The 24,986-nt window shown below is 39.6% G+C and overlaps 1 protein-coding gene across 5 annotated transcripts in view; it reads left to right on the top strand.

Annotated features, from left to right (window-relative positions):
* EPM2A (EPM2A glucan phosphatase, laforin) overlaps positions 1 to 5,345 on the top strand; it is a 43,408-nt gene extending 38,063 nt beyond the window's left edge. For all 5 annotated transcript variants that reach the window (XM_064413632.1, XM_064413630.1, XM_064413629.1 and 2 more), the window contains exons 3-4: positions 1,843 to 2,084; positions 3,493 to 5,345. In XM_064413632.1, coding sequence (XP_064269702.1) covers positions 1,843 to 2,084; positions 3,493 to 3,773 — 523 coding nt within the window. In that variant the 3' untranslated portion in view covers positions 3,774 to 5,345. The remainder of the gene's footprint in view (positions 1 to 1,842; positions 2,085 to 3,492) is intronic.
* Positions 5,346 to 24,986: the final 19,641 nt, after the last annotated feature.

The following is a 24,986-nucleotide window of genomic DNA, read 5'->3' as shown; positions in this document are numbered from 1 at the left end:
GCATCTGTTAGGCCACTGTAGCTCACACTCAGCACCTGGAAATGCCCTAATCATGGTGGCAGGTTCCTGTGGCAGAATCCTGACAGCAGTCACTTGCTCACGTTAGGATGGGGGTTGCTGTGGGGCTGGCACGTGGGAAGGTGTAGTGAAGTTGTTGCAGTGGATCTTTGCCCATCCCTCTGATCAGTGGGAATGCTTGAGCTGGTTATGTTGGATTTTGGGCAATTCTTGAACATGTATGTGAAACAAAAACTAAGTCAAATCTTGTCAAGTGATCTCACTGTTGGAACATGGTTGAAATGGTTATTTGCTATGTAATAGCAAATTGTTTAAATTGGTCTCAGTTACCATATATTGAGATCAAGTGTTTTGTCCCATTGAAACACGGGCTGTTAAGGCCAAAGGCTGTGTTGTGTGGCTAGTATGCAACTCACCATGGAAACAATAGCAATTATTGTTATAACAATAATTACAAACAGGAAACAATAATAATTACTTATTTCCGGATCTGAATTTTTATTTTTGATAATATTGCAGTACTAATATAGCAGGATTTAATAATTACAGTCAATTACAGGTCTTAATTAAATGCTAGTATTTATTACTGTGACAGTAAAATGGAAATAGCTACCTGATGATTTAAGAGTGGTTTATAGGCTCCTGAGAAAACATAAAACTTTTCCCTATTTATTGCTGAGGTTAAAACTGGGAAAGATCATAAGACATACATGGCAGACATTTTATTTTTGAGGATCTTGCTTTTGTTGTAGATTTGCATTTAATAGTGTTTGCTACGTTTGTAGTTAGAAGTGCTACAGATTTGTTGCAGTTAATAAGGTTTGCAAAGTTTTGTGTTAAGTGTAGGGATATTTTCTTTAGTTTGTAGATTACACAGTCAAAATCGAAGTTAATGGAAGCAAAAAGAAATTAAAGCAGATCACTAATAATTTGAGCATCTGAATAATCCATTGTAGATGCCATCAATTTAATTGCATGTGCATATTAAAACCCCTCATTTGAAAACAAGTTTCTAAATATTCAGTTTATCATGTCAACATCTGTTGAAGTATACAATAGTTTTATGATAATCAGCAATGGGAAAACCATAGAAGTCTTGAAGTTTGATTTCGATAAACAACCATGTTCTGATACTTTCCCATCCAACATAAGCCTCTTGTTTTGCTGAAAGGTTTCTGGTCCTTCAGGCCTTGAGGGAAGCTGTACATATGTTTGATTCCCACTAGCCTCCAAGAGATCAGAGAAAAATTAGAAGAAAATTACTCATTAATTTTCAAGTTTCATCACAGAAGAGTTGTTCAAAATGCCTTTTACCCTCATTATAGTGGTAGCTAAAGAGTTGGAAGACTTCTTTATGTTTGACTTATTACTAAAGTAATGCAGATTTAGATCATGTGAATTCTTTAGGTTTTTTGTTGTTGTCTTTGGGGTTTTTGTTTTGTTTCAGTTTTTTGTGGTTTTTTGTTTTATTTTGTTTTTCTGTGTGCACAAATTGCATGAATCTTCAGAGTTTTCTTATTTTCATCCCTGATGTTAGTAAGCTTCTACTTCAAGCTTAGTGATGAATGATGCACTGGAGACCTGTGCTATAACTGTGCTCTGAAATTTTTTTCAGTATGTATGGGTAGTCTAGGAGCTTGATCCCCAGCATCAGACATCACCAACTCAACTGTAACAAAAAGAAGTTGTAATGAAATAAGAAGTTACTGCCTGACAGGAAAAGTCTGTGCTTTAGCAGTGTTTGTGTGATGATGTGAAGCAGGTTTGGAACTTGGCAGTTTCCTTAAGATACTGTCATCAATCCCACTGTTTTCTCAATGCTAGGATTCTGCCAAACATCTGGCTGGGAAGTTGCCCTCGGCAGCTGGAGCACGTGACCATCAAGCTGAAGCATGAGCTGGGTGTTACAGCTGTGATGAACTTCCAGACTGAATCTGACATTGTCCAAAATTCCTGGGGCTGCAACCGCTACCCAGAACCCATGAGCCCCGAAATCCTCATGAAACTGTATAAGGAAGAAGGTCTTGCCTATGTCTGGCTGCCAACTGCAGACATGAGCACTGAAGGTAATGCTCATGTCACTCTTGCAGTAAATTAATAGCAACAAACACTTGGAGTTAATAATTTGTCACTTTCATGACAGCTGGCGGGGAGGGGAGGAGTTCTGTGCACATTTTGCATGAAAATATAGCTGGAACACAAGGTGTAGTTTCTTTGTGTGCTGTCTTTAACAAATTATTAATATTTTCTTGTAGGCAGAGAGGCTATCTGAAGCACTTTGTGTCTGGCAGCATTACTTGTGTTTGAGTTTAAAGCAATCTGACATCAATAACTGCTTAACTATTTTTACTTTCAGCTTGAGTTCAGCCTATATAATGAAAATATGCTGTGTAGGTGGAAGACTGCAAGTTTGTAGAGCAGGGCAGCTTGCCACCTTTGCTGATTAAAAAAGGAGAGACAGTGTTTTTTGTCTTCTGTTCCCTTCCAAACAAACACTTTAACTGCAGTATCCCAGTCTGATGAAACTCCATAGCAACATTTATATAATCATTTGCAATTAACTGAAAATACTCAGAGCACCTGAGCTGTAACATCAATTACTAGTACTTTTAAAGTCCTTGGTTGGAATGCTCAGTTCAAAGTCTTGTTTTCAACCAGAAGGTTAGAAAGTGAGTGTGTTTTCAAGTGAGCAGCCTGCCAGCAGAAGCGAGTGCTTTCAACACAGTGAAATACCACTGCCTCTAATAGGTAACAACAGGGCATCAGGGAAGACGGGAGACCTTAAAACAGGGATTTGAAAGGGCTTAATGTCAGTGCTCATATGGGCCATGAGGAAAAGTTGGGTTCTGCTTCTTGCAGCTCTGTTTCTCAGGATAGCCAGAAGAAAAGTGTCAGAAAATGGTATGTCCATTCCTTTGGGAGTGAGAAAGGCTATTCTGTGTTGTTTGACTGTGGTCTTAGTACACAGTGAAATCATAACAGTTTTAAGTTGTACAGTAAAATGTTCTTCTGCTCCTCCTCCCTTCTCACTTACTGAATTGATGGCCTTCATGAAAATGTTTTGGAAATCAGCAGTATGTAGATATCTTCACAAACCTTTGGTATTAAAAAGGAAAAAAAAATAATTTTTGGCTTGCTAACTTTAACGCTCTGTAAGTTGTGCTGTCCTCTATAATGTGCTGCCTTGTCTCAGCTCCTTTGAAAATGAATATGCCACATACATCTGATGTTATCAGAATGTATATTTAGAGAAGACTTGGGGCATTTTACAGTTTTGTGTGATCTGATTCTATATTGCAAGGAAAAAAGAAAAAAACAAGTTAGCCTAGAAAGTCATTTGAGAAAAGAACGAAAAAAGTGGAATATGTCAGGTCTGCCATTATGTTTCACAGTTCATCAGGCTGTACAGGCAGAATCTCAGCCATGAGCTGACTTTGTCCAGTGCAAATGAACGTGCCTTGTTTTCAACCTTAGGAAGAATCCAGATGTTGCCACAAGCTGTGTGCCTCCTGCACGGGCTGCTGCAGAACGGACACACAGTCTATGTTCACTGCAATGCTGGCGTTGGCAGGTCCACAGCCGCTGTCAGCGGCTGGCTGAGGTACGTGATGGGATGGAGCCTCAGGAAAGTGCAGTACTTCCTGGCTTCCCGGAGACCAGCAGTCTACATAGATGAGGAAGCTCTGAATCGCGCTGAAGAAGATTTCTACCAGAAATTTGGGCACCTTCGTTCCTCATATCAAATAGAAGAGTAGAAAAGCAGAAGAAAAGGAAGGTGAAGAGGAATCCTTACATTTAAACCCCAAGGACTTAGAAATTTCTGTGACTCAGGCACCCACCTCACCTCTTCAGATTATAAGCTTCTTGTAAAAGTGATAAGAATTTTGTTTAAAAAGTGCCTTAGAGTTTTTTATTTGCTTTCTTTAAGCTGACATGTTTTCAAGCCTTTTGGTGAAATTATGAGACCTAGGAACTGCAACATGAAACAAGATTTTCTTTTAACCACTTGCCTATAGGAACTGAGGTTTCAGAGTAGACACTAAACAAGATGTGAGGTGAAATAGAGTTGGCAATGAAAAGTGACAAGAAAAAAATACGAAGATCGACTGGATTAAGATTCAGGTTAGGATGGAGCAGACCATCATCAAAGCTGCTCAGTTATTTTAAGCAGATATTAGAATATTGCAGTGTTTTGTAGTAATTCTGTAGAAGAGTGGTATTGATGAGAAAGACCAGAAGGAAACTGGTTCTTCAGCTCAGTGTTTAAAAACAAAAAGCTAATGTCTAATGCACTGAACTAAGATTTACTCTTTGTCCATCTAGTTAATGCTAAATATTATGAGCTCCAGCTATATTATTTTATGACATTGGGGTTATGCTGGGCTGTGACATGGAGAGAGGACACAGCTCCAGCTGTGGCAGCCTTGCTTTGTTGTGGAGCAGGATGACTGTTACATTATCCTAGACTGTGAGTTCTCTGAGTTGAAGCTGCATTTTGCTCCTCTGGTCCATGCAGTGCTGTACAGGGACTCTCTTAGGTGCCAAGTCAGTCTGAGCAGTAACCACTGGGGTAAGACAGTCCTATAGGAGTTGTGTGCAGGACTGGCACCACAGCCTCTGGGCTGTTGACCTAGATTAATATCTTCAATAGAGCAAAGGCCTCCCCTTGTGCAAGCAGTGGGTGTGTGTTAGATGTAGCTGATTGAAGCTAGTGCTGGGCCATCTCTGGGCTGAATGGAGCCAATATATTCCCCTATAGGAACAAGGAGCAACTCTGCAGAGGATGGTTTCTCAGGAGCTTAGCCTCAGTGTTAGCTTTGTGGATGATCCCTAGTGTTTCCCATTGCTCCTTGGTCCAAGCAGCACTGCATAGCTAAGCTAAGCTAAGGTAAGCAGTGGCACCGACAGCTTCCAGTCCCACTCAGATAAAACCAGTTTGCTGTAGGTTGAGTTCAAGAGATAAGAGACAATTAAGGATGCATAAACATTAAGAAACATAACTTCTATAGGTTTATTCTTCAGTGAAATCTCATTTTTCCAGCCAACTTCTTCCTCTAAAGATGCAGTCAGTGACAGAGAGGTTTAAGTAATACATATTGATTTTCTGAATACTTAATGGGGAAACTATTGGATATGAGCTGTTTATGGAGAATGTCCAAAATAATATATTTTATTTATCCTATACTTAAATCATCTTGAAAAGAAAAATGTTTATTTAAGTTATTCTATGTGTGGTTTTGACCATGACTTCATTTCTGATTTTTTGAAATAATATTGCCTGTTTAGAAAATGGATGAGAAAATAAAGACAAGATGGCTATTCCAGCAGCCTATTTTGTCATGTGTCTTTGTTTCCCAATTTCACAAATAGCAAAAAGGGTCATAACCAATATTTGTATATAGAAGTGGAACCAGCCACTTTAATGGTAACAGCCCGTGTCTTGTCTTGTGCTGTGTCAGTTTGACAGGAAATCTCAAAAAGCAGCACAGCAAAGGTGTGTGGATCATATGGCACCTCTGGTACCTTCAAAAACAACAACAGGTCTTTCTTCTCCTAGCCCAGAGCAGAGAGAAGAGGGAGTGTGTGAGTGCTGCTGTCTGGCTGTTGGGCTCACATGCAAATGTGCAAAGCTACAGCTGCCTGCCCAGGAGCTACCTCATTTTAACTGAGTTTAAAGTAAAATTGGTGAGCTATTGCTACCATATTCTCCTTAAAATCAAGCACTGAGAGAAGGGGAATGGCATGAGAAGCAGAGAGTACAACTTGCTTAAGTTTTATATTTCTGCTGAGATTTATTTGAAACTGCAAACTTAAAGTGTGTTTCCAAGCATCCCTGACAGAAGCCCTTTCCTCCAGACGCAGCTTGTAATAAATGCTGGGGCAAATACTTGTAGATTTGATTCTTGTTCCACAGGTGGTGTGTGTGTGTGTGTATATATATATATATATATATATATGTGTGTGTGTGTGTATGTGTGTGCGTGGATATATATATATATAGGGCTCTTGGGATTGAGCAGTGCACAACATGGCACAAACAAGTATAGGACTAAGTACAGCCACTCTGTATTGGCTACTTCCTAATTTTGATCATATTGGCAATGGAAGCAGACTGATGTTTCATTTGTAGTGCAGGAATCCCTATGACACAGGAGTCAGATTCAAGGATGCCCTAGCAGGCTGTTAATTCATTGCTTACTGTCATTTCAGCAAGGGGTTGTTGATTCATTGCTTATTGCCACTTCAGTTTGTGTTTCTGCTGAACTGCTTGGGAGCACACATCATAGAGATTGCATTAGCTCATGAACTGCATGAAAGCAACTTGCCAACATCATGCTGACAAAGAATGCAAAAAGATCCCAGGAGGCTCCCAGGGCTTGCAGTCCCTCTGTACCTATTTGTAGCATCCTTTTTTTCCCCTCATTGCTACTTTCCTGCTTTTGTCAGTGAAGACCACTCTGTCAAGCAACAGTCATTCAAAACTTTTTCTGTGGAATGCAACTAGGAACTTAAATGCTAAAGGGATCATTGCTAGAGACTATAGCAACAGAAAAATCAATCATATAAAAATATTCCATTTCTTCAGATGTATAATTACATAACAAATCTGCATCTAGAGATAATGTATTAGATTTAAAATTTTTAATGTGTTCTTATGCTGATTGGATCATTAGCTCTTTCCACAGGCTAGCCTCTTGATGTAATTTGGATGAAAGGATCAAGACAGGCTCTTGTTTATGTACTTGTATATTTTCTTGCTATTTTATTCCTAAAGTACTACAAATTTTAGAGAAAAGGAGCTCCTATTAAAAAAAAATAGAATCAGATAGACAGGGATGGTTATTTTGGAGGGGGCCCAAGAAGCCCATAATACTGGGAACCAGGTAAAAATATTTTGATAACTCATCACACAAGAGCAACAGTAGGCGAAAACAGCCGTGATGCTGTGAGCGTCTGTATTCTCTGCCCTGTTAGAGCATGTTTTTACCTCCATGAAATTAATGAATTTGCTGCTTGAAATGGGAACATTTATAACTCCAGGTAGTTAGACTATCTCAGTGTCATTATAAGGCCAAACAATAGTATATATTCTTTCCCAGGACTGTGCACATGAAGAAGCTAATCAATTCTGTTAAAAGTGATTTTGCAACAAGCACAACCCCTTGAGGGATGGGTTGGGCTTTGAGAGGTACAGTTTTGTGAATATTTTTCCTTTGGACATCACAAAAGTACTAGTGGCAATCTTCTGCAGGACATTTTTAGATTGATGATGCAAGCTGATGAAAGGGAACTGGTGTGTCTGGTGTGACAATTAAATACCTTCCTTTCTCCCTTACTCCATACTTGCTATTTTACACTTTGATCCCTTTGCTTATGTTGTAAGCTTATGACCTTCCCTCTCTGCACAGCAGCAAGCACAACAAAGCTCTGGCTGCAGGTTTGATACCAGGATGTTCTCCATGGTTGAAAAGTCTCAAACCTGGCAGCTGAGTTATATGTGCTGCACAAAATCATGTGCAAAACAGTCTCTCTGCGCTAGAATGAAACTAAAATTTGAGACTGCTGGTCAAACCCACATGAGCAAAGGAAAGGAAAAAGGCTGTAGATTGTGCTGGAGCAGGTAATAAAATCCCTATTTAAAACAATAATGCAAAAATGTCAGTCTTATTCCATTACCCATTGTGATGGCCTTTTTGAGCTCTAATCTATAAAACTCACTGAATTTACTGGTCTGTAACTGAGCAAAAAAAAAAATCTAAAGTAGCCAAAGACATTTACTCTAAATGTATAAACCTGGTACTGTGTTTATTCTTCATCATCAAATTGCAGTGAGATGTTTCAAACCAATGATGAAGTTACAAAATTATTATTTCTAAATAATACACTGTGTAGCAGAAAACAATGAGAAAATACTTAGAAGCATAATAGCTACTGGAAAAGCATATATTTGGCAAGCAAGGATTACCTTCTGGAAGGATAATGAACATCAGGCTGCTGTTAGCTAAAATGGAATTGGATTAATGCAGCAAAAGATAACTGAATGTCTCCAACTCTGTTTATATTCTCAGTGGTAAATCACCTCTGCAGATATTTCTTTAAAAGTATTCTGCTGGAAAAAAAATTGTGGTTTATTTTCCACATGAATCTAACATAAAGGGTAATGGGCTGCTCTGATGGAGCAGACTGGGAATGATAGAAGTGGAAAAGAATTAATAATTTTTATGTCTTTCAGCAACAGAGTGACATCACCAACAGCAAGACCAAACCACATGATTTTATAATTGATCTGCTTCTTAAATTATTAGAGGAAAGCAGTATTTTCAAGGGCAATGACATTACTGCATATTAGGATAATTGCAGGATTTTGATACAAGTAACCAAAATACATATTGTTGGCACCTCAGTTGTGCTAACAATGAATCTATGGGGTGCTCATTCTTAATTATAAATATTTTGCTCTTGCTTTTCCTTTCACTTCAAGGTCTTTCATTAGAGTCCTAAATAGTTTACTTTTTAGTTTTGTGGCTAAAAATTTCCATATTTGTAAGAATGAGTAATAAGTATTTTATCAAACCCTTTTTACCTACTGAGACTTGTCTTATGAAGAACTGTTATATCCTGTAAACTAAAGATGGTAACAAACTTAACCTGACATGATTCAATCTTTTTGTGCTTAAATGTGTTGTCTTATTTGGGAGAATTGAATTTATAAAGATTGCAGGACAATGTCTATGATTTGATAATTACTTCAATGCTGATGTTGTTATATTTACAGCAAGGAAAATACAAGGCCTGTTTATTCATAAACTGGGAAAATATTAAATGATATCTCATTCTCGATTTAGATAATGTGAAGAAAAAGGATAAAAAAGCTTCCAAGAAGAAATTTCTAATGCTGTACAGGTTTCTGTGGCCTTTACTTAATGTCATTATGACAAAATTTATTTTGTGGTAATGCAGTTTCAGCAAGGAAATAATTAATGGTCAGGCCATCATCCAAGAGTAGCAGCCATGGTTAAGTTGGGCAGCCAGCCCAATGTCACTGCAACAAATCAAATGCTGAAAATGAATCCAATCTTCAAAAATTCAATAAAATGCATAAACACAGAGGTTAAGAATGAAAGACTGTGTTTAGGCTTAAAATGCAGTTTGCAATATATAGCTGTATAAAAAAAAGAAGTGTGGAAGGGTAAGCTTTCAAGAACACAGACCAGCTGGATACCTTCTCCTGGGCAATTAACTCATGCAGTGCACTCCAGCTGGTGAAGCTTCGCAAGCACAAAAATGGTTGCTGGTGCCCTGTGGTTTGGCAGTCACATAAATCCTTTGTGTTGAGATGTGTGGTTCAGAAGTAGGACTGATGTGGCTGTGCTTTAGAAGAGCTAATGGGAAGGGCACCGCTTAAAGCATGCTTAAATTATAGTTCCAGGTGGAAGTGTAAACAAAACCACAGCTTGATGGAGTCTTTCTCTTCACACGTGTCTTACTGAAACAGGCAAGACTGTCAGATGTCTCCCACTCTGCAACACCTGTGCTTATAGCCAGAGAGGGAAATCCTCACCAGTAGCAGTGGCCCTGACACCAGCCAGACTCTACAGGTGAAATGGATTATTTAATCTCTCTACTTGAGTTATGCTGCTTCTTAACATGTAGCTAATTGGGAGAACTGCTGTTACCAGTGCCTGCAGTCACAGTGGCTGTGGGGGTGCTCTGAGCACTTGATCACACAGTATTTCAGGTACTTTGGAATTCCATGTTAACACGGTATAAATGACAACCTTAAATTTCACTGAGAGTTACTTGTCCATGACCCCCACATCCTTTCCTGCCACATGTGTGAGTATTGCAGCTTGATGGCACTCACAGGCAGCTCAGGGTCTAGCAATAAGAACCAGGACTCTGATCTGCCTTCTTCCCTGCTGGGATGTCTTACTCACCTGGAACAAGGATAAACAGATGCTGGCCTCTTTAGCCAGACTTGATGTAGGTTTTTTGTTGTCTTCTGGCACTTTCCATCCAAGTACCCTCTTCAAAGAATAATGTAAGCAATCATGACATTATATTCTCAGCACCACTGAAAATCTCATTTGTGGGATGGTTTTAGTTTGTTTGGTTTTTGTTTTTTCAATTAAACTTAATTTACCTATTCAGCCATGGGCAACTAAAGCAGAAAGTGCTGCTCTCAATTTCTGAAGTCTTCCACTCTTCCTATATGATAAAATAAATGCATTGTTTTGCAGCAATTTTGCTGCATGCAAAGGACTGCAAAATGTCTTGTAAGACAATAACTGGATATACTAGTTACTGGTTATCTTCTCTGTACTAGGGGAAGATGAAGAAACAAGAGTAGGAAAAAGCGTGAACTGAAGAAATGAGCAGCCTCCTGAGATAAGGCAGAGGAAGTGGCCCGGTGGCCTTCCTGCCTGAGCTCTCGTGTCACCTGAGAAGAAGCATCTTCACTCGGGTTTCAGAGCACTTGGAAATATCTCCTTCAGCTGTTAGCAACACAGGCACGGGGCTGAGGAAACGCAGCAGTGAGGCACAAACACATCTCAGCACCCAGCAATCACCATAAGCACACAACACCCTTGGGAACAGCAATGCCTGGCAAGCTATTTAACAAAATCTGCCAAGATCATTATTTTTGAGAGGAAAAAAATCTGATTAGGTCTCTCTTGATTGCTGGGAACATGACTTGAGTACACTTCAGAAAATGCTGAGCTCTCCATTTGTGTATTTCTGCTTATGGAGCTAAAATCAGTAACTTAATTTTAGCTATAAACAGTTTTATTTTGCTTTCCTGAATAGCTGTAATTTCAAAGTATTCTTTGATGGTACTCTGATTTAAAAAGAAAAAAAAAACACCTCCCTAAATAATTGTATCAGAAATTGATGGAAATTATATCAATAGGGTAATTTCTGTGCCTTTAAGTCTGGTTTATTGGGGTATCACTAAACATAGAATGTACAGTTATCTTCTTTTTACTCAACTGTCTACATTATGTACTCATAACTGTCTTATATTTCTGATTAAAATATATTCTTTGTTAGCAGAGATAATATAAAACTATGTTTGAAACTGTTATGTTTTTGTGTTGCTATGACGATCCAAGGTTCATAGTGTTAAAATTTGTGTTAAAATCCCCACATCTGTAAAACAAACATTGATGAGAAATGCAGTAGTTACCAGAATCTGCTGTTGTCCTGCTGAACCTGCTTTTCGTTTGGCAAGGCAGGAGAGAAAATGATGCAGAAAAACTTGTTTAAGTCAAGGAGAAAACATACCTATACACATCAATTTACCTTTCCTCCCTTTTTTCAGCAGTGGACTTGGGCAGGCGATGGGCTGATTCTCCTCCTGTGCTCTGAAAGGCTCTGCTCAGCTCACTCATCCTTTAGATACAAATTGATCTGACAAAATACACACAGCTTGTGGAAATTTAGGGGCCAGTACAGTAATTTCAAATTGAATACTTTCCACTTTGTGCCCAAGTGCTTGGTTGCATTTTCCACTGTAATGTTCGATGAAACAAATGAAAAACTGGTTCATTGTTGCAACTAAAACGCCCCCAGAAAATGCCATGATTTTGAGGAAAAGGACACTCTTGTTACATGACTCAGTGACTCATACAAGATGTGTAAGGTGATAAAGTGAAATCACTTCTTTTTTCAAGATCTGTTGTGCACACCAACAGATTTTTCCGAGTCTCTGTGTTCATGTGCCACATGCCTCCCTGGAACACAAGTAAAATGAAGAGCAAACCTACCCAAGATCAGGGGTTTTCAAGACTGCAGATTAAAAGGGTGGAAGTGTACATGAGTGGCTGGCAATCCAACTAAGCTCTGCAGTGTCTTGGTGAGAGTCTGCATTTTTCAGCAATACTGCTGTTTATTTTGCATCAGCATTATTTTTCTCTAGTCTGTGCCCATTTACTACTTTTCTGCTTAATTTCTGCCCCTGCTACTCCTCCCATTTGAAATGACTCATACTACAGAAGTTTTGAGGACAATTCTTTGACTTGTAGAATTTTTTTTCTCCATGGGCTTCTGTACTCTATCTTGGTAACGGTTCATTCCAGACTTGCCAAAAACCAGAGCAATACTATGCATACTTTGGTGCCACAGCTGCTTCTTTTCACCTGTGTTTCTTCACAGTGCTTGTATTCAGTGGAGAGAAAACTCTGTGAGGATTCTGCATGTCTCTGAATCACTTCCAAGAGATGTGCAGAAATCATAGCAATTAGATAGAAATCTCCCTACTGAAGAATGTGGATCCTACACCTGAGCAGGATTTTCCCTTAGTCCTTCTAAAGTGAGGCCATGAAGTTGTTCTCCCACAGGCCACAGCTGCACAGAGCAGTGACAAGAGGTCACACTGAGGGCTGCCCCAGCCCAACCCCACTCAGAAGGGGGATGAAAGCAGAAGCCAAGGGCAGAGTGAGACCAGGGCAAACATCAAAGGTGCTTTGCTGCCCCCAGGCTCTGAGCATTTGTAGCTCAGGATATTTCCAGTGCTGATGTATTTCTCTGTTCAGTAATCTAGAATATATCTCTATTCAAGTCCTTGTGCTGTCTTCAGTGTGCATAAGCTTCAAGTATTCACAGTGGCCTCTGGCAAGAAACTCCACGAGTCTGCTACATGCTGGAGGAATCATCACATTATTTTGTTTGTTTTGCAGTGCATTTCCTATCCCAAAGTTTTCATATGGGAAGAGTCAGAGCATAATTAATCTGTTCTCCACCTTTTCTATCTGAGTACACGTGCTCTGTTAAGCACACACATTGCAGAATATTAAGCACTTGCTCAGTTCCACTGGGAATTAACAAAACCTCAGCCCAAACCTAAACACTATCTCACCTGCAAATGCTTTGCTGAGCTTGAGAGCTCTGACAGCATTGCTGTGGAGCTGAGCTACACTAATTCTGTTCTGCTGTAAAGCAGAACACCATGCTCCAAACCTTAATTTATGTGTAGAGGTTTAAAATGTCCCTTCTAAACCTCTGCTTTCCTTGAGACAAGCTTTTTCGCCCTGCCTCAAAACCCCTCTGGTTTATTAAATTATTAAATGAAGTGTGCATGCCATTCACCCACAACTTTCATTCTCTTAACTATTCCTTACCTTTGATATTCATTTTTTCCCTGCTGTGGTCAGAGGCCACCAGCAAAAAGAAGGAAATATGTTCCTACACTCATCTGGCCATCTCAGAGAGCCTGAAGATGTGAAACTTCTGAGCACCAAATTCTATTTCTAGGTACTTAAACAGCTAAGTGGAAGCAATCATCACATTAGCATTGCTGGTGTGGCTCTACGGATGCTTGTGCTAATGTAATTCTGCTGATTCATTTTATTTGTAAAAATTCTGATGCATATATGCACAGATAAAAGACCTAGAAGTAATGGAGGATAACTTAAAACAAAAAGGGTCCTCCTGTTTATGACTAATGCCTCATAAAGTCCTTTTCCCCATCCCTTTCCCCAAAGATTTATTTCTGAGCATGTGACCTGCAGTTGTAATAGCCCAGCTACAGAGCAGACACCAAGAAGTTTCTTAATAATTTTTTTTTTAATTACCAGCTAAAAACTTATTTAAACCACATAAGTTTTAGGGCTTTTATGGACCAGATGAAGCTATATTGTTTGGTGTCCCAGCCCCTATATGCCACCTGCATGCTGACAGAGGAGCTACCTGCAGATACTGAATAGAAAATCAGAGGTCAGAGGCAAATCTGATGCCTGTCCCTAAGCTTGGGGTAATGTCTGATAAACAGCTCAACCTGTCTGGCTTGTGGGGCATAGCACCATCCCTGGAGGAGACACCTCTTATTTTTAATGAATTTACTGGTTTTTAGAGTGGCAGGACAGGGGTGATAGCTATAGTGCTCATTGCAATTATTCAGGGCTTAAAATACTGGCCTAGAAAAGGGGACTGTAGGCTTAGTCCTCTTTTGTGCCCAAAATGTTTCACAACTGTGAAAGATGTGGCCCTAGATGCTGAGCTGTATAGCACGTGAAGGAAATTTATGTTGAAGAGCCTTTACAAGCCAAAAGCATCCTGGAGAGCAGGAAGGACACTACTGGGCTCCTTGTCAACCATGAGCATCCTGGTTTCCCGATCCCACCATCAGCATCTCTGTTGTGCTTTTCCACTCTGACCCAATGAAACTTGAATTCTGTTCTGCATTCTGGCATGATGCTGAGGGGAATTGGGTGACTTGATCCCACCATGCTACAGCCTGGCCTAGAATGTGTTGGTAAAGGAACTTGCAGATTTTATGCTCACTTCCAAAGCAAGGACTCTTAGAAGAAAGTTATTATGCCAAAAATATCACCATAATCTCAGGTGTTTCCGAAGAAATGAGAGAAGTGGTGGCATATGTTCACATCAGCATCAAGAGACTGACAGTCAGTAAGTGATATTTGTGCTCTGAAGCCTCAGCTCACTAAGGAATCTGCAATGTTGTAAATCCCAGCCCTGGCAGCTGATGTATACAAGGTTTGGAAATGCTCTCTGCTGGCACCATCATCATCACCCCAGAATCTAAGGGGGTTTTGAATGTCAGCTCCTTCTTTGTCTGTCATCCATGGTAAGTGACAAAAAAAAGGGTGTATGTGCTATTACTGTTTTGTTCAACAACTTCCAACATTTTCTAGTGAAAAAAAAACCAACAAGAGGACAGTTTGTGTACTGCCTCTCCAAAGGAGAAATGTTTACTTTCTTCCCATTCTTAGCTGATATAAGACACCCTTATAGTGTCAGCAACAACTGTACTTGGAATGCAGAAATACTATAGGTTTATAATGTAAAAATTTGATTTTCCTGTTGTCTTTTTCTTATTTTCCCCAAATGATGAAACAATTTAAAAAATAATTTAAAGGGAAAAAATCTGTTAAGAGAGAGCAGCCATAGAAAACACTGGTTTACTGCTGGTTTTCTACCTAAAAAGGGTAGCTGTGTAGGAGAAAAAGAAAGGGAAAGGACATGTGTCTTTGTAGCCATTCCAACAGCCTTCACCTGCCACTCTCAAACAGCTTGTGCCACAGTGGAGGAGTTCTGAACTGGGCTCAATTCCCTGAGGAAATATACTTGTGAAAAATAGGACATACAAAATCATGACCTGAAAGTGGGTGTCAAGGTGAGGGATGACTTCTTGGTTGCTGTGGGAGTGCAGTGCAATCTGGGAGAGCTCTGCTGTGCACAGACAGGTCGTGCCCTCCTTGCAGGGATGTGCCCGTGTGCCAGAGGATGGGGTTTGAGGGCAGCCTTACAGCAGGGACTGGCCTCTCTCTCTTGAGCTATGGACAATTTTTAGGTACTTTGGGCCCTTTGCAGTGGTGCTGTGCACTCTGGCAGTCCAGACTCCTGGCCAGGGGCACCTCCGGGGGAATGGAAGGGAGGAAAGCAGAGCAAAGCCATGGTAGGGAGCCCCTGGCTCAGCATGGCAGCACGGCATGTGGGAATTAGCCTTCAGCTGAGTTTGTAGCAATGCCAGCTCTTGCAGCTGGGCATAAAACCAGAGACAGACTGTTTAAAAAATCCCACACAACAGCCTCTTTATATGAGCAAGGTTTTGAGAGTCATCACAAAATGTGTTTGGGCACTGTGCTGAAATCCTGCTCAGCCACCTGCCAGCATGTTTTGGAGGGCAGAGGAGAGCCCAGGCCCACTGCCTGCCAGCTCCACTGCCCCACCACCTCTCTGGGCAGGCAGGCAGAGCAAAACACAAAGATAAACTGCTGTTAAATTGTACAAAAACAGGGTATCTGAAGAAACAGGTTGGAAAGGAAATAAGAGACCTGGAAAGTGAGGCAAAATACAACAGGAGAAGAAACTATGAGAGAACATCCAGGTGTGCGTGTGCATGTGTGTGGTTTAGAAACTCTGTCAAGATATTCCCATCATCCCCAAAAAAGTAAGAGGAAGAAAAAGGGTCTAGATTTACAGCCCCTGAAGTTTATAGAATCCTAATAACAAGTCCCTCATATACTTATCAAAATCTCCTGTCCACACATGGGCCCAAACAGAGATTGCTGTTTCTTGGAGTTTTATTTTCTTCTGTGTCTTGCTGACTGGTAGACACATGAAATACGTATGGAAATATTGGAATCCACAGAAGATCCTTTAATACTACCTCCTCTGGTGATTAATTTGCCTTTGCCATGGACCTGTTCTTCTATCCTGTGACTTAATGCTTTTGCACTTGGTAAAAAGCAGGCATTTACCCTGCATGTAGCCATATTGTAACAGGCAAATTTTCTTAAACGGTATTTTCTTCTACTTCCCCACAAGATACTCCAAGGGAAAAGCTCATTCTCTTATCCTAGTATTTCACATTATAATATCTGTAAGTTTCTGTGAAATGGAGGAAGGACAAACCTCCCCTGCAGTTTACCTCCTGTATCCCATAATTTCTGTGATTACCCCTCTAATGGGGACATCTTAACAAGAGACCTCAGGCAGCTCAAATAACATTTGCAGGGAAAACCCTTTGCTGTGGAGGATGCGAAATGCTGAGGGATCCACCTAGAAGTGCCTTTGTCTTGATGACACTTGACAGTGCAGTAGACTGTGCCAGTGCTCCATGTCCTCAGGGCACTTGGTGGTGTGAGAACCACCTTCCTCCATCCTTGCTCTCCTCTCTGTCCCAGGAGATTTCAGGTCACTGACCTCAGCAAAGCAGGATTTATTTCCATTGTTTCTTTTACTTCCCTGTAACTGGGTAAAAATATGTACCTGTGGAAACAATTAAAAAAATATTTCGGGCAAGTTCAATTTTTTCAGTTCTCTATCTACAGAGCAGTGTGATGAGCTCCTCTTGCTGCATGGCTGTAAAGCAGGTGGAAATTTTGAGAATGCAAATGCAGAGTATGTTTGAGGTGCTTATAGAAAAATCAGCTGAGCCCCTCATAATCTGAAATATTCTGTTTCAGTCAATATTTGCCATGCTTGGATTGGTCATTCCTTGGCATACTGCCCTTTAGCTGTATCATTTCATAGTCAATTCATAGAAAAATGTCAAGCTGGCTGACTGGAAATCTTTGCTGTAATATAAACACAAAGGGCAGATCAGTAAATGACAGGGGAGCAGATACCAAATTCATTGCTTCTGGCTGGGCTACAACTGGTGAGGTGAAGAGTTACTTCCACTGGGATTGGGAAATTCATACCCTGCCACAGATGATTGCACTGCTCATGATCACAAAGATTAACACATGGAAACAAACTGATATTCTGCTTTCTGGTTAAGGTTAAAAGTTTCATTGATCTCATGGGACTTCGCACTGCTTCAGATGTGCATCATCTGGTCTATAAGAAACTGGGACAAGTGCATGTGAAACAAATAAAGTGTGAAAAACAATAAGTACAGAATAAAGCTAAAACCAGCACTTTGTCCAAAGTATTATGGGTTTAAGTGTTGATCCACACATCGGCACCTTCTTTTGTTACTGAGTATTGTGCAGAACTGGAAGTTCTGGAGAGTGTTCATATTCTTTTCTGAAAGTGTCTTCCAAATTAACTTGAATTCAGCTCTCTCTTCCCTCTCCTTCCTTTCTCAAGTTCCCTTGCTATGTGTTAATTGAATTTTTAAGTCACTACAGTTTCTATTGGCCTTTAAGGGAAAAAAAATTGCAGCACCCACATATGGGTTTGAACACTGTTTTGCAGGGCTTCATTTTTTAGGGATGTGAGTGACAGTTTTAAAGTTTCTCTTGTGGGGCTGTTGAAATCTTTTTCCACCTTCATGAGAATATTCCCCTTTTCATGTTTTTGAAATGGAATTTTCATTTTTATTTCTATTGCTTGAGGAAAATTAAATGGAGCACCAGGGAAGGTGACTTTCCTCATTCAGATTAGATTGGTCTGTTTCTCATTAAAAAAAAAAAAAAAAAAGAAAGGATAAAAAGATGAAGCACTTGATAGTGCAGTGGTATCCATCTTAGCTGATCCTAACTTTTGGGGAAATGAGGGTTTCTGAGTTAGTCTTTCGTCAGGCTGTCAGGTCATTTATTTTCTTTTATAAACTGTAGGTCCTGTTTGCATTTTTGTGGCATCTTCAGTCCCGATGGACTGACAGCACTCACCTTCTATCCATCTGCTCTGTCTTCACCCTCTGTTGAGGTACAGCTGCCACAGTCTCTGGAGCACAAATTGGATATGTGTTTAATTGTGTATAACAACCCTGTCCCGGAGTGAAGGACAGAAGCAAAGCAGAATACAGCAGAAACAGCAGGGGACCTTCACATAAAAGTGTAGCTAAAAAATGCATATTCAACTGAAATAATTTTCTGACAAGAAATTTCACTTCTTCTCATCCCTTACCTAGTTCAAACCTGTTTGTATTACAGGTATCATGTGGAAGGTATCTGATCTGCCTGTCATACCCTATAGCTAGTATTTTGATCAAAACCCATGAATTTTTAGTTTATTCTGAATTTATTTAAGTGGTACATGCTTTCTGACTCTCAGAGGTGCTCAATGTCCTTGCAAAAAATCAGTGGCTATTGATGGAGCCCCATGCACATACTCATCCTACTGAAGCACAGGCTCCCTAGACAGCCCAAATCAGGAGCATCGAATGAATTCCTGATCCAGGAAAGTTTGATCATAACAGCAGCACCCTGCTGATGCACAATGAACACAAAGGCAGAAAGCTGGTCAGGATATTAACAGCCCCTTCTAGCTAATAAGGCAGTTCAGCACCTGAGATAAGCACAGGCATTCAGGGTTTACAGCTGCTACAAACAGTGGCACTTCTAATAGCAGTATAGCAACAGTGCTCTGGGACTTTAATTCAGCAATTGGATGGTCAGTTATATAATTTTATGTGGCTTCCACATTGTTGTCTGCAAGCAAACAGGACAGCCAGCACAGCAGCCCAGAAGCATCGCTTCAACGTCCCTCCTTCTGGTGGGAGGAGGCTATTTTGGTGGTGAAGGGAAGAAAGCAGAGCAGCAGTCTGCTGGCAAGCACAGGGAGGGGTCCTTGGTGAAAAACCCAGAGGAAATACCTTGTTACATGGAAAGTCTTCAGCCCCAGTTAGCTGAAATTGTAGGGAAGGATATTTCGCTAGTGAAAAAGAGTTTGAAAACAGAAATTTGTAGAAGTCAGTGAAATGCTGTTTAAGGCAGATGAAAGTAGTGAGGTACACAGCTTTTCAAGAGTCCTGATTTCACCAAGGTTTTTCTGATTTATGCAGATATGCTGCATCTCTAAGCTGAGGCCATGTGTGTGGCAGTGCATGCTCTAGAGTTATCTTTAGCATGGGCCATTTTCCTAATCATCCCTGAGCATCATTTATGGGTGAGTCAGTCTGCCAAGGAGACTTTGGTATTCATGGTAGCAATCCCCCTTCCTACCTTCCAGCAATCTCAAAGGACTCATTTGGGCATGTCTATCACATACAATTATGTAGGAACCCTGTTAATTAATTAATATTAACTTCTAACAGTTATGTAATTAATTGCATTTGGAAGAATATAAAAAATTAGTAAATAACCTCAAAGTGTTGAGTCCTATTTGGCAAGATAATACAGCTCATCCTGCCCAATTACAATGATAAGATTTTAAACTAATTGAACTCACACTGTGCCTCCATTACCTGACATTCAGCAGCACACAGAGAAGATTAAAGGGATTCAGGGGATGGTGTGTTTATAAAACCAGAAATAGTCACTCCTAATTCTTATTTAAGCATAAATACATTTTAATTCACAACTGAACATTACTTTTAATGGAGTTTGCCATAGAAATTAGCATGTTGAGAAGTCTGGGGCTTTTGCTGGTGTTTCAGGTTAAAAATAGTGACCTGGGATGCTCAGGACCTCATTCCACAATGGCAGATGCATATCCTGCAATCAGCTGCTCACCACGGCACCATAGGAGCAGAGGGCTTGCCAGACTATATTAAATCCTTTGTTCATCTAACTTGACATTTTGCCTTCTGCACTGATATTCTTGAGGAAGGTGGAAGGCTCCCATAATGCCAATTACCTATCCAATAATGCTGTGTGGTGTTCAGGGATGAAACATCCTTCCAGAGCCCTGCAGGCAATTAGCACACACCCAGAAGAGTGATACTCAATTACCCTTATTATTTCAGCATGCCAAGCAAGCAAGAGGTGGTTAATGATTGCATAAAATTATCTGGCCTTTTAGGAAACTATACTCAGAGTTACTGGAACCTTACACTGCGTATCAGCAAGACCCATATGAGGCCCACTAACAGCAGTAAAGCTGATGGAAGGCCAGTGACAGATTATTCACTTGCATGGTATAATTTGTATTTTTAAGCCTCTTATTCATACCCACAGAATTAGTCATGGGGGACATTTTGCAGGATGAAAATTTTCACCCAGAAGCAAATTTATTACTCTCCCCACCTGAAGCCCAAGGCTTTTTGTTCACTATACAGAACTGGCTATTTTTTAAAGAAAGTTTTGGGCTCAGATTCTCTTGCAGCACTTTGGGCTCAGAAGTTGATGGTGACCATATCCATGGTACCCTGATATCTTCTGCCACTTACAGCAAAACAAAAAAATGATTGAAAACTGAATTATCTTTCAACCACTAATTCTAAAACTTTGCAGTAGAGTCTGCACTTGAATGAGTATTTCTTTTGTCATGGAAAAATGGGGTTAAAGACACCAAGGTCTATCTAAGTTGTGTAGGAAGACAGTATAGCCCATTCCCTACCATATCAGACCATGCAAGAAGAGAGGTGGTTAATAACAACTGCTGTGAGAAATTATACATTTGATACCTATTTTTACCAGAAAGGTCTGGGCTGGTAACTTTATGTCCTTCAGAGAAAGCACAAGGGAGATGATGATGAAATGCATCTACATTTTTCATAGTACCAAACAAGTGCTGAACTTTGTCAAACTGGTGTTATAAGTGGGCTGCAGATGAAATTTCCCAAGAACTTCAGTCTCTGAGGGACATGTACTCTGATTAAGATGTATTGAATCATTACTTATTCAGTAAGAGGCAGTTAAGTTCTTCCTGCTGAAAATTCAAGGAAAAAGCATTGTCTTTAAGGCTTAAAGGAATTATCTTCCTTTTATGTGAAAAGCTGTCTGCTAAAACCAAGGGTGGGGTGATGGGTGCCTCTTACAGCTTCAAACCACCATCCAAGTTCATAGAGAGTCAGGATTCCAGTTAAAATGCAGTCTCATACCTTTCACCAGTACTGATTGGATCAAATGTACATTCAATAAATACATATCTGCCCACTGATGTTCATGGCTTTGCCTCAGTGAATACCAGGACTTATTCTGACCTGTTTCACACTTAACTAAGAAACAATTTAATTCCAAAGCCTTTATAGAAAACTATTATTTGTCTAATGGACTTTTAAAATGAACTGTTTAGGAAATGGGAATTTTAGTCTCTGTTTTGAGCATAGTCTTGGGATTCACAAAGAAAACATCAGGATTTATATTCCCCAATGACAGACTTACTGCTTATGGCAGATAAAAACCAACTGCCTCCTCATGGGTCACAGTGAGCACATGGAAACAAAATACTGCTTTGCCAAGCTTACTTGATTATTGCAAAATTCGCTTCCCTAGTATCTCTGTTTCCTGTAGCAGATGATAGGAAAAAGTGAGACTAATCAGCTAAAATGTTTTCTTTTCCACATGAGGATTAAAATTTCACAGTGTGCTTTCAATTCAAATATTCTCAAATACCTACAACTGTAGCTTATTGAATAAAATGGGTGTAAACTAGAAAAACATATGGGTTTACTCCTCTCATTAATCAGAAGAATAAATTGCATTAAGATGTTGATGTTTTCCTGGAACAGAAGGCAAATGATTCTGTGAATGACAAATAGGAAGTCACACCAAACTGCTGCAAGTTTTGTAGCAGCAGCCGCCAAGAGCTGCAAACATCGGAGGTAAATGAATAATCACCAACAGAGCAGAACAGCCATCAGACATAATGATGGAAAACCTCCTTTCACACTCACAGACGTCAAGTTTTCTGTGCAATTAAAAGTTGGCAGAAGCAAACAATTGGCTTTAAAACAAGAGAAAGAGCTATGAAAAGAACCAAGTTTTTTGCTTCAGTGAGTGGACTGTCAATGAATTCAGTTGCTCTACTTGGAAAAGGGAGCAAACAAAAGCATATGCTTTTGCACCCTTCAAAAAAATTCAGTGTAAAGAAATCACACTATTTACTAAATCAAACAAGAACTACCCAAAACATCAATTTCCTGCATTTCTTTCAAAGCAGAGCTAGTAATGTCTCTCAAAAGTGTCTTTAGATTTGTGTCCCTCTTGAAAAGAGTGCAGAGGAGTGGGGACCAGGTGTTGTACCCCTAACTGTTGAACAGCCAGAGCAGGATAAAGGGGGATCACTAAGCGTCTTCTTCAGTGGTACCTATTTTGTTCTGGTGGAGTGCTATTGATTTCTTAAGCATCACTCACACAAAGTGAGATGAGAGTTGGTTTGTGTCCTTTGTGGCTCAAAATCCTTTAAGCACTATTTGACTCAGCATTTTATTGTGAGCTACTTCTATTTCCTGAAGGAAGTTACCAAAGAAGATGGAGGATGTTATTTGGGTGGCACCTGGTAGGAGATACTGACTGAAGAAGGGGCAATATAGAAAGAGAGGAAGTGTGCTGGAAATGGAGAGCAATTGATTTTCTCAGTCTCACAGAGTAAAACCAAGACAATGGGACTTTGCATGGTGATTTCCTTGTGAATGTTTTTCTTTCTGTTTGGGCTTGTGAGTTTGAGATACAAAACTTGGAATTTATCTGGCTTCGTTTTTGTTCTCGTTCTAAATTTCTGGTAAATTCTATTCTTTGGTAAATCCTAGTTTCCACATCCTAAATCCTTCCAACACCAAGTGGATAGCAGTATCTCATTGATCACCATCTTTAAATGACTTCAGCCATTCATGCTGAGAATGTTAGGCAAATAAAAGTCATCTATCTCACCACTGAGCAAGAGGGTTCAGGGCTGCATTTTTCTGTGCTCTTGATGGTTTTATTTTTATTATTAGGAAAGAAGATAGACTTTTAATTGAAGTCCTTTCCATGGAAATGAGAATACCTGGAATTTTAGAATATAAGAAAATAAATTAAATAGGACCTTTCAGAAACATTTTATGATTTTGGCCACTCCAAGTGAAAGGATGGTACTGTCAGTCTTCTGACCTTTAATGAAAAATTTCAGGCATCTTGAAATTTCAGAGTTAAAACTTATCAGCATAAATCTCCTGAAATGCTACAGAAAATGTAATTTTATTATCATTCTTCACCACTGATTTTTAGCTGTATTTTAATAGCAAGGTGAAAAGCAATTTATTGCCTTAGCAAAAATTACTTTTCTGGGTTGGTTGGTTTGGCTACTAGTGCTCAGTGAAGAAAGTTCTAACATGAGTGGCTGGTTATTAGCACATTAAGGTATTGCTGTGTGGGAAAGCATTTCAACACTTGAGTGTTTCATTGAACTGAAACCACAATTTAAAATGGTATTGGAAGTTGACCTAGGTAAGTACGTAATGCTGGAGCAGATAGGAACACCTAGAAAAAAGGAAACTTCTCAGGAATGTGAAAAGATTAGATTATATTCTTTGCACCATAAAAATTGGGAAGTGAAAAAAAAGAAAATAGAGCACAAAATAATAAGATTCTTTGTTTCAGTTTCTGTGAAGTTTTTCAAAAGATAGGCTCTTAATTCATCACACCTTTTCTATCAGGCTGCAGCAGGATCTTTCCCAGTGAACGCTTGGCTTAATCAGGTATCATGAATAATTGGCCTGTCTTTGTTAAGTTTGAAATAGAAAAAAGAAAAACACAAAAGGAAAAGGCTAAGAAAGACAGAAAAAATCCCCTTAAATTCAATAGAAATAAAATGCAAGAGGGGATGACGGTGAACCTGAGATTTTAAAAACTACCTCCATGAATGTTAATAGTTTGGGCACCCTTGCAGTCAGATTGCTTTGTGGGTGCATTGAGGGACGATGCCAGGATCCATGAGAAGGACAATGAATTGTCCAAGCTCCCTGGCTCCCAGTACTTGTCCTACAAATACTCACCCTGACTCTTGCCAGTGCAATGACAGGGAAGGACGTGGTCCTTCATCACTCCCAGCTCACCAGAGTGACAGCTGTGTCATACACCCAGGTATCAACACAACATTTTAGGTGCTTTAAACACAATTTGAAATTCAAATACTTTCTCTTGGTGCTCTGTGCTAATTTAGGACCCCAAGTTCAGTTTCACTGTTGAATTCTCCATGGATTGTCTAAACCAGGCAGAAACATTTTTATTCAGCTTTGCCAGAAAAAGGCTTTTATCAAAAAGTTTATGGGAAACAATTGCAGGTTGAGCTTGATTTGCTGTAGCTTTTTTATTTTCATTCAGAAAGGCATTTAAAACTTTAGCAAATTTTTATAGCATTTGCATACCCCAACTATAGAGACTTGGATGGTGTAAACACACAACCAACCTGCTGGCTTGGACCCCTCCTGTGAAATGTGATTGTTCTTCTATTCTCACAGTGTATTTAACAGTATGAAAACTCTACACAAAATAAACTTCTTGTAGGTTCTGAGATTGGTTCTCTTATTGGAAAAATAGTACTGTAATTTCCCTGCTATGTGTATAACACTTTTCTTGTTAAATATAAATATGTACATATATTCAAAACCATATTTCCTATATATTTGTGTCCAATTTTTTATTGTTGCTAGTGGCTGATGTAATTCCTTACTCTATGCAATAATTATCTTAGTAAAAGTATCTAGCAACTACTTTAAGTCTTTCTCTATCCATTTGTTCAAACCAGCACAATAACCTGTCCTGCATCAGTAGGTTACTAAACTACACTCACTAGAACCATAGATGCCAGGACACAGGAGATAAATGGTTTCTCTGTTCACCTCAAACAGGGAAATCTGAGAAAACTAAAATCAAGGAGGTGCTTCCTACTGTTATTTGCTTTTTTTTGGT

This window comes from Passer domesticus, chromosome 3 (assembly GCF_036417665.1).
Source record: "Passer domesticus isolate bPasDom1 chromosome 3, bPasDom1.hap1, whole genome shotgun sequence".
NCBI lineage: Eukaryota > Metazoa > Chordata > Aves > Passeriformes > Passeridae > Passer > Passer domesticus.
Note: the sequence above shows the minus strand (reverse complement) of the source record. Positions and strands in the feature narration are given on the sequence as shown.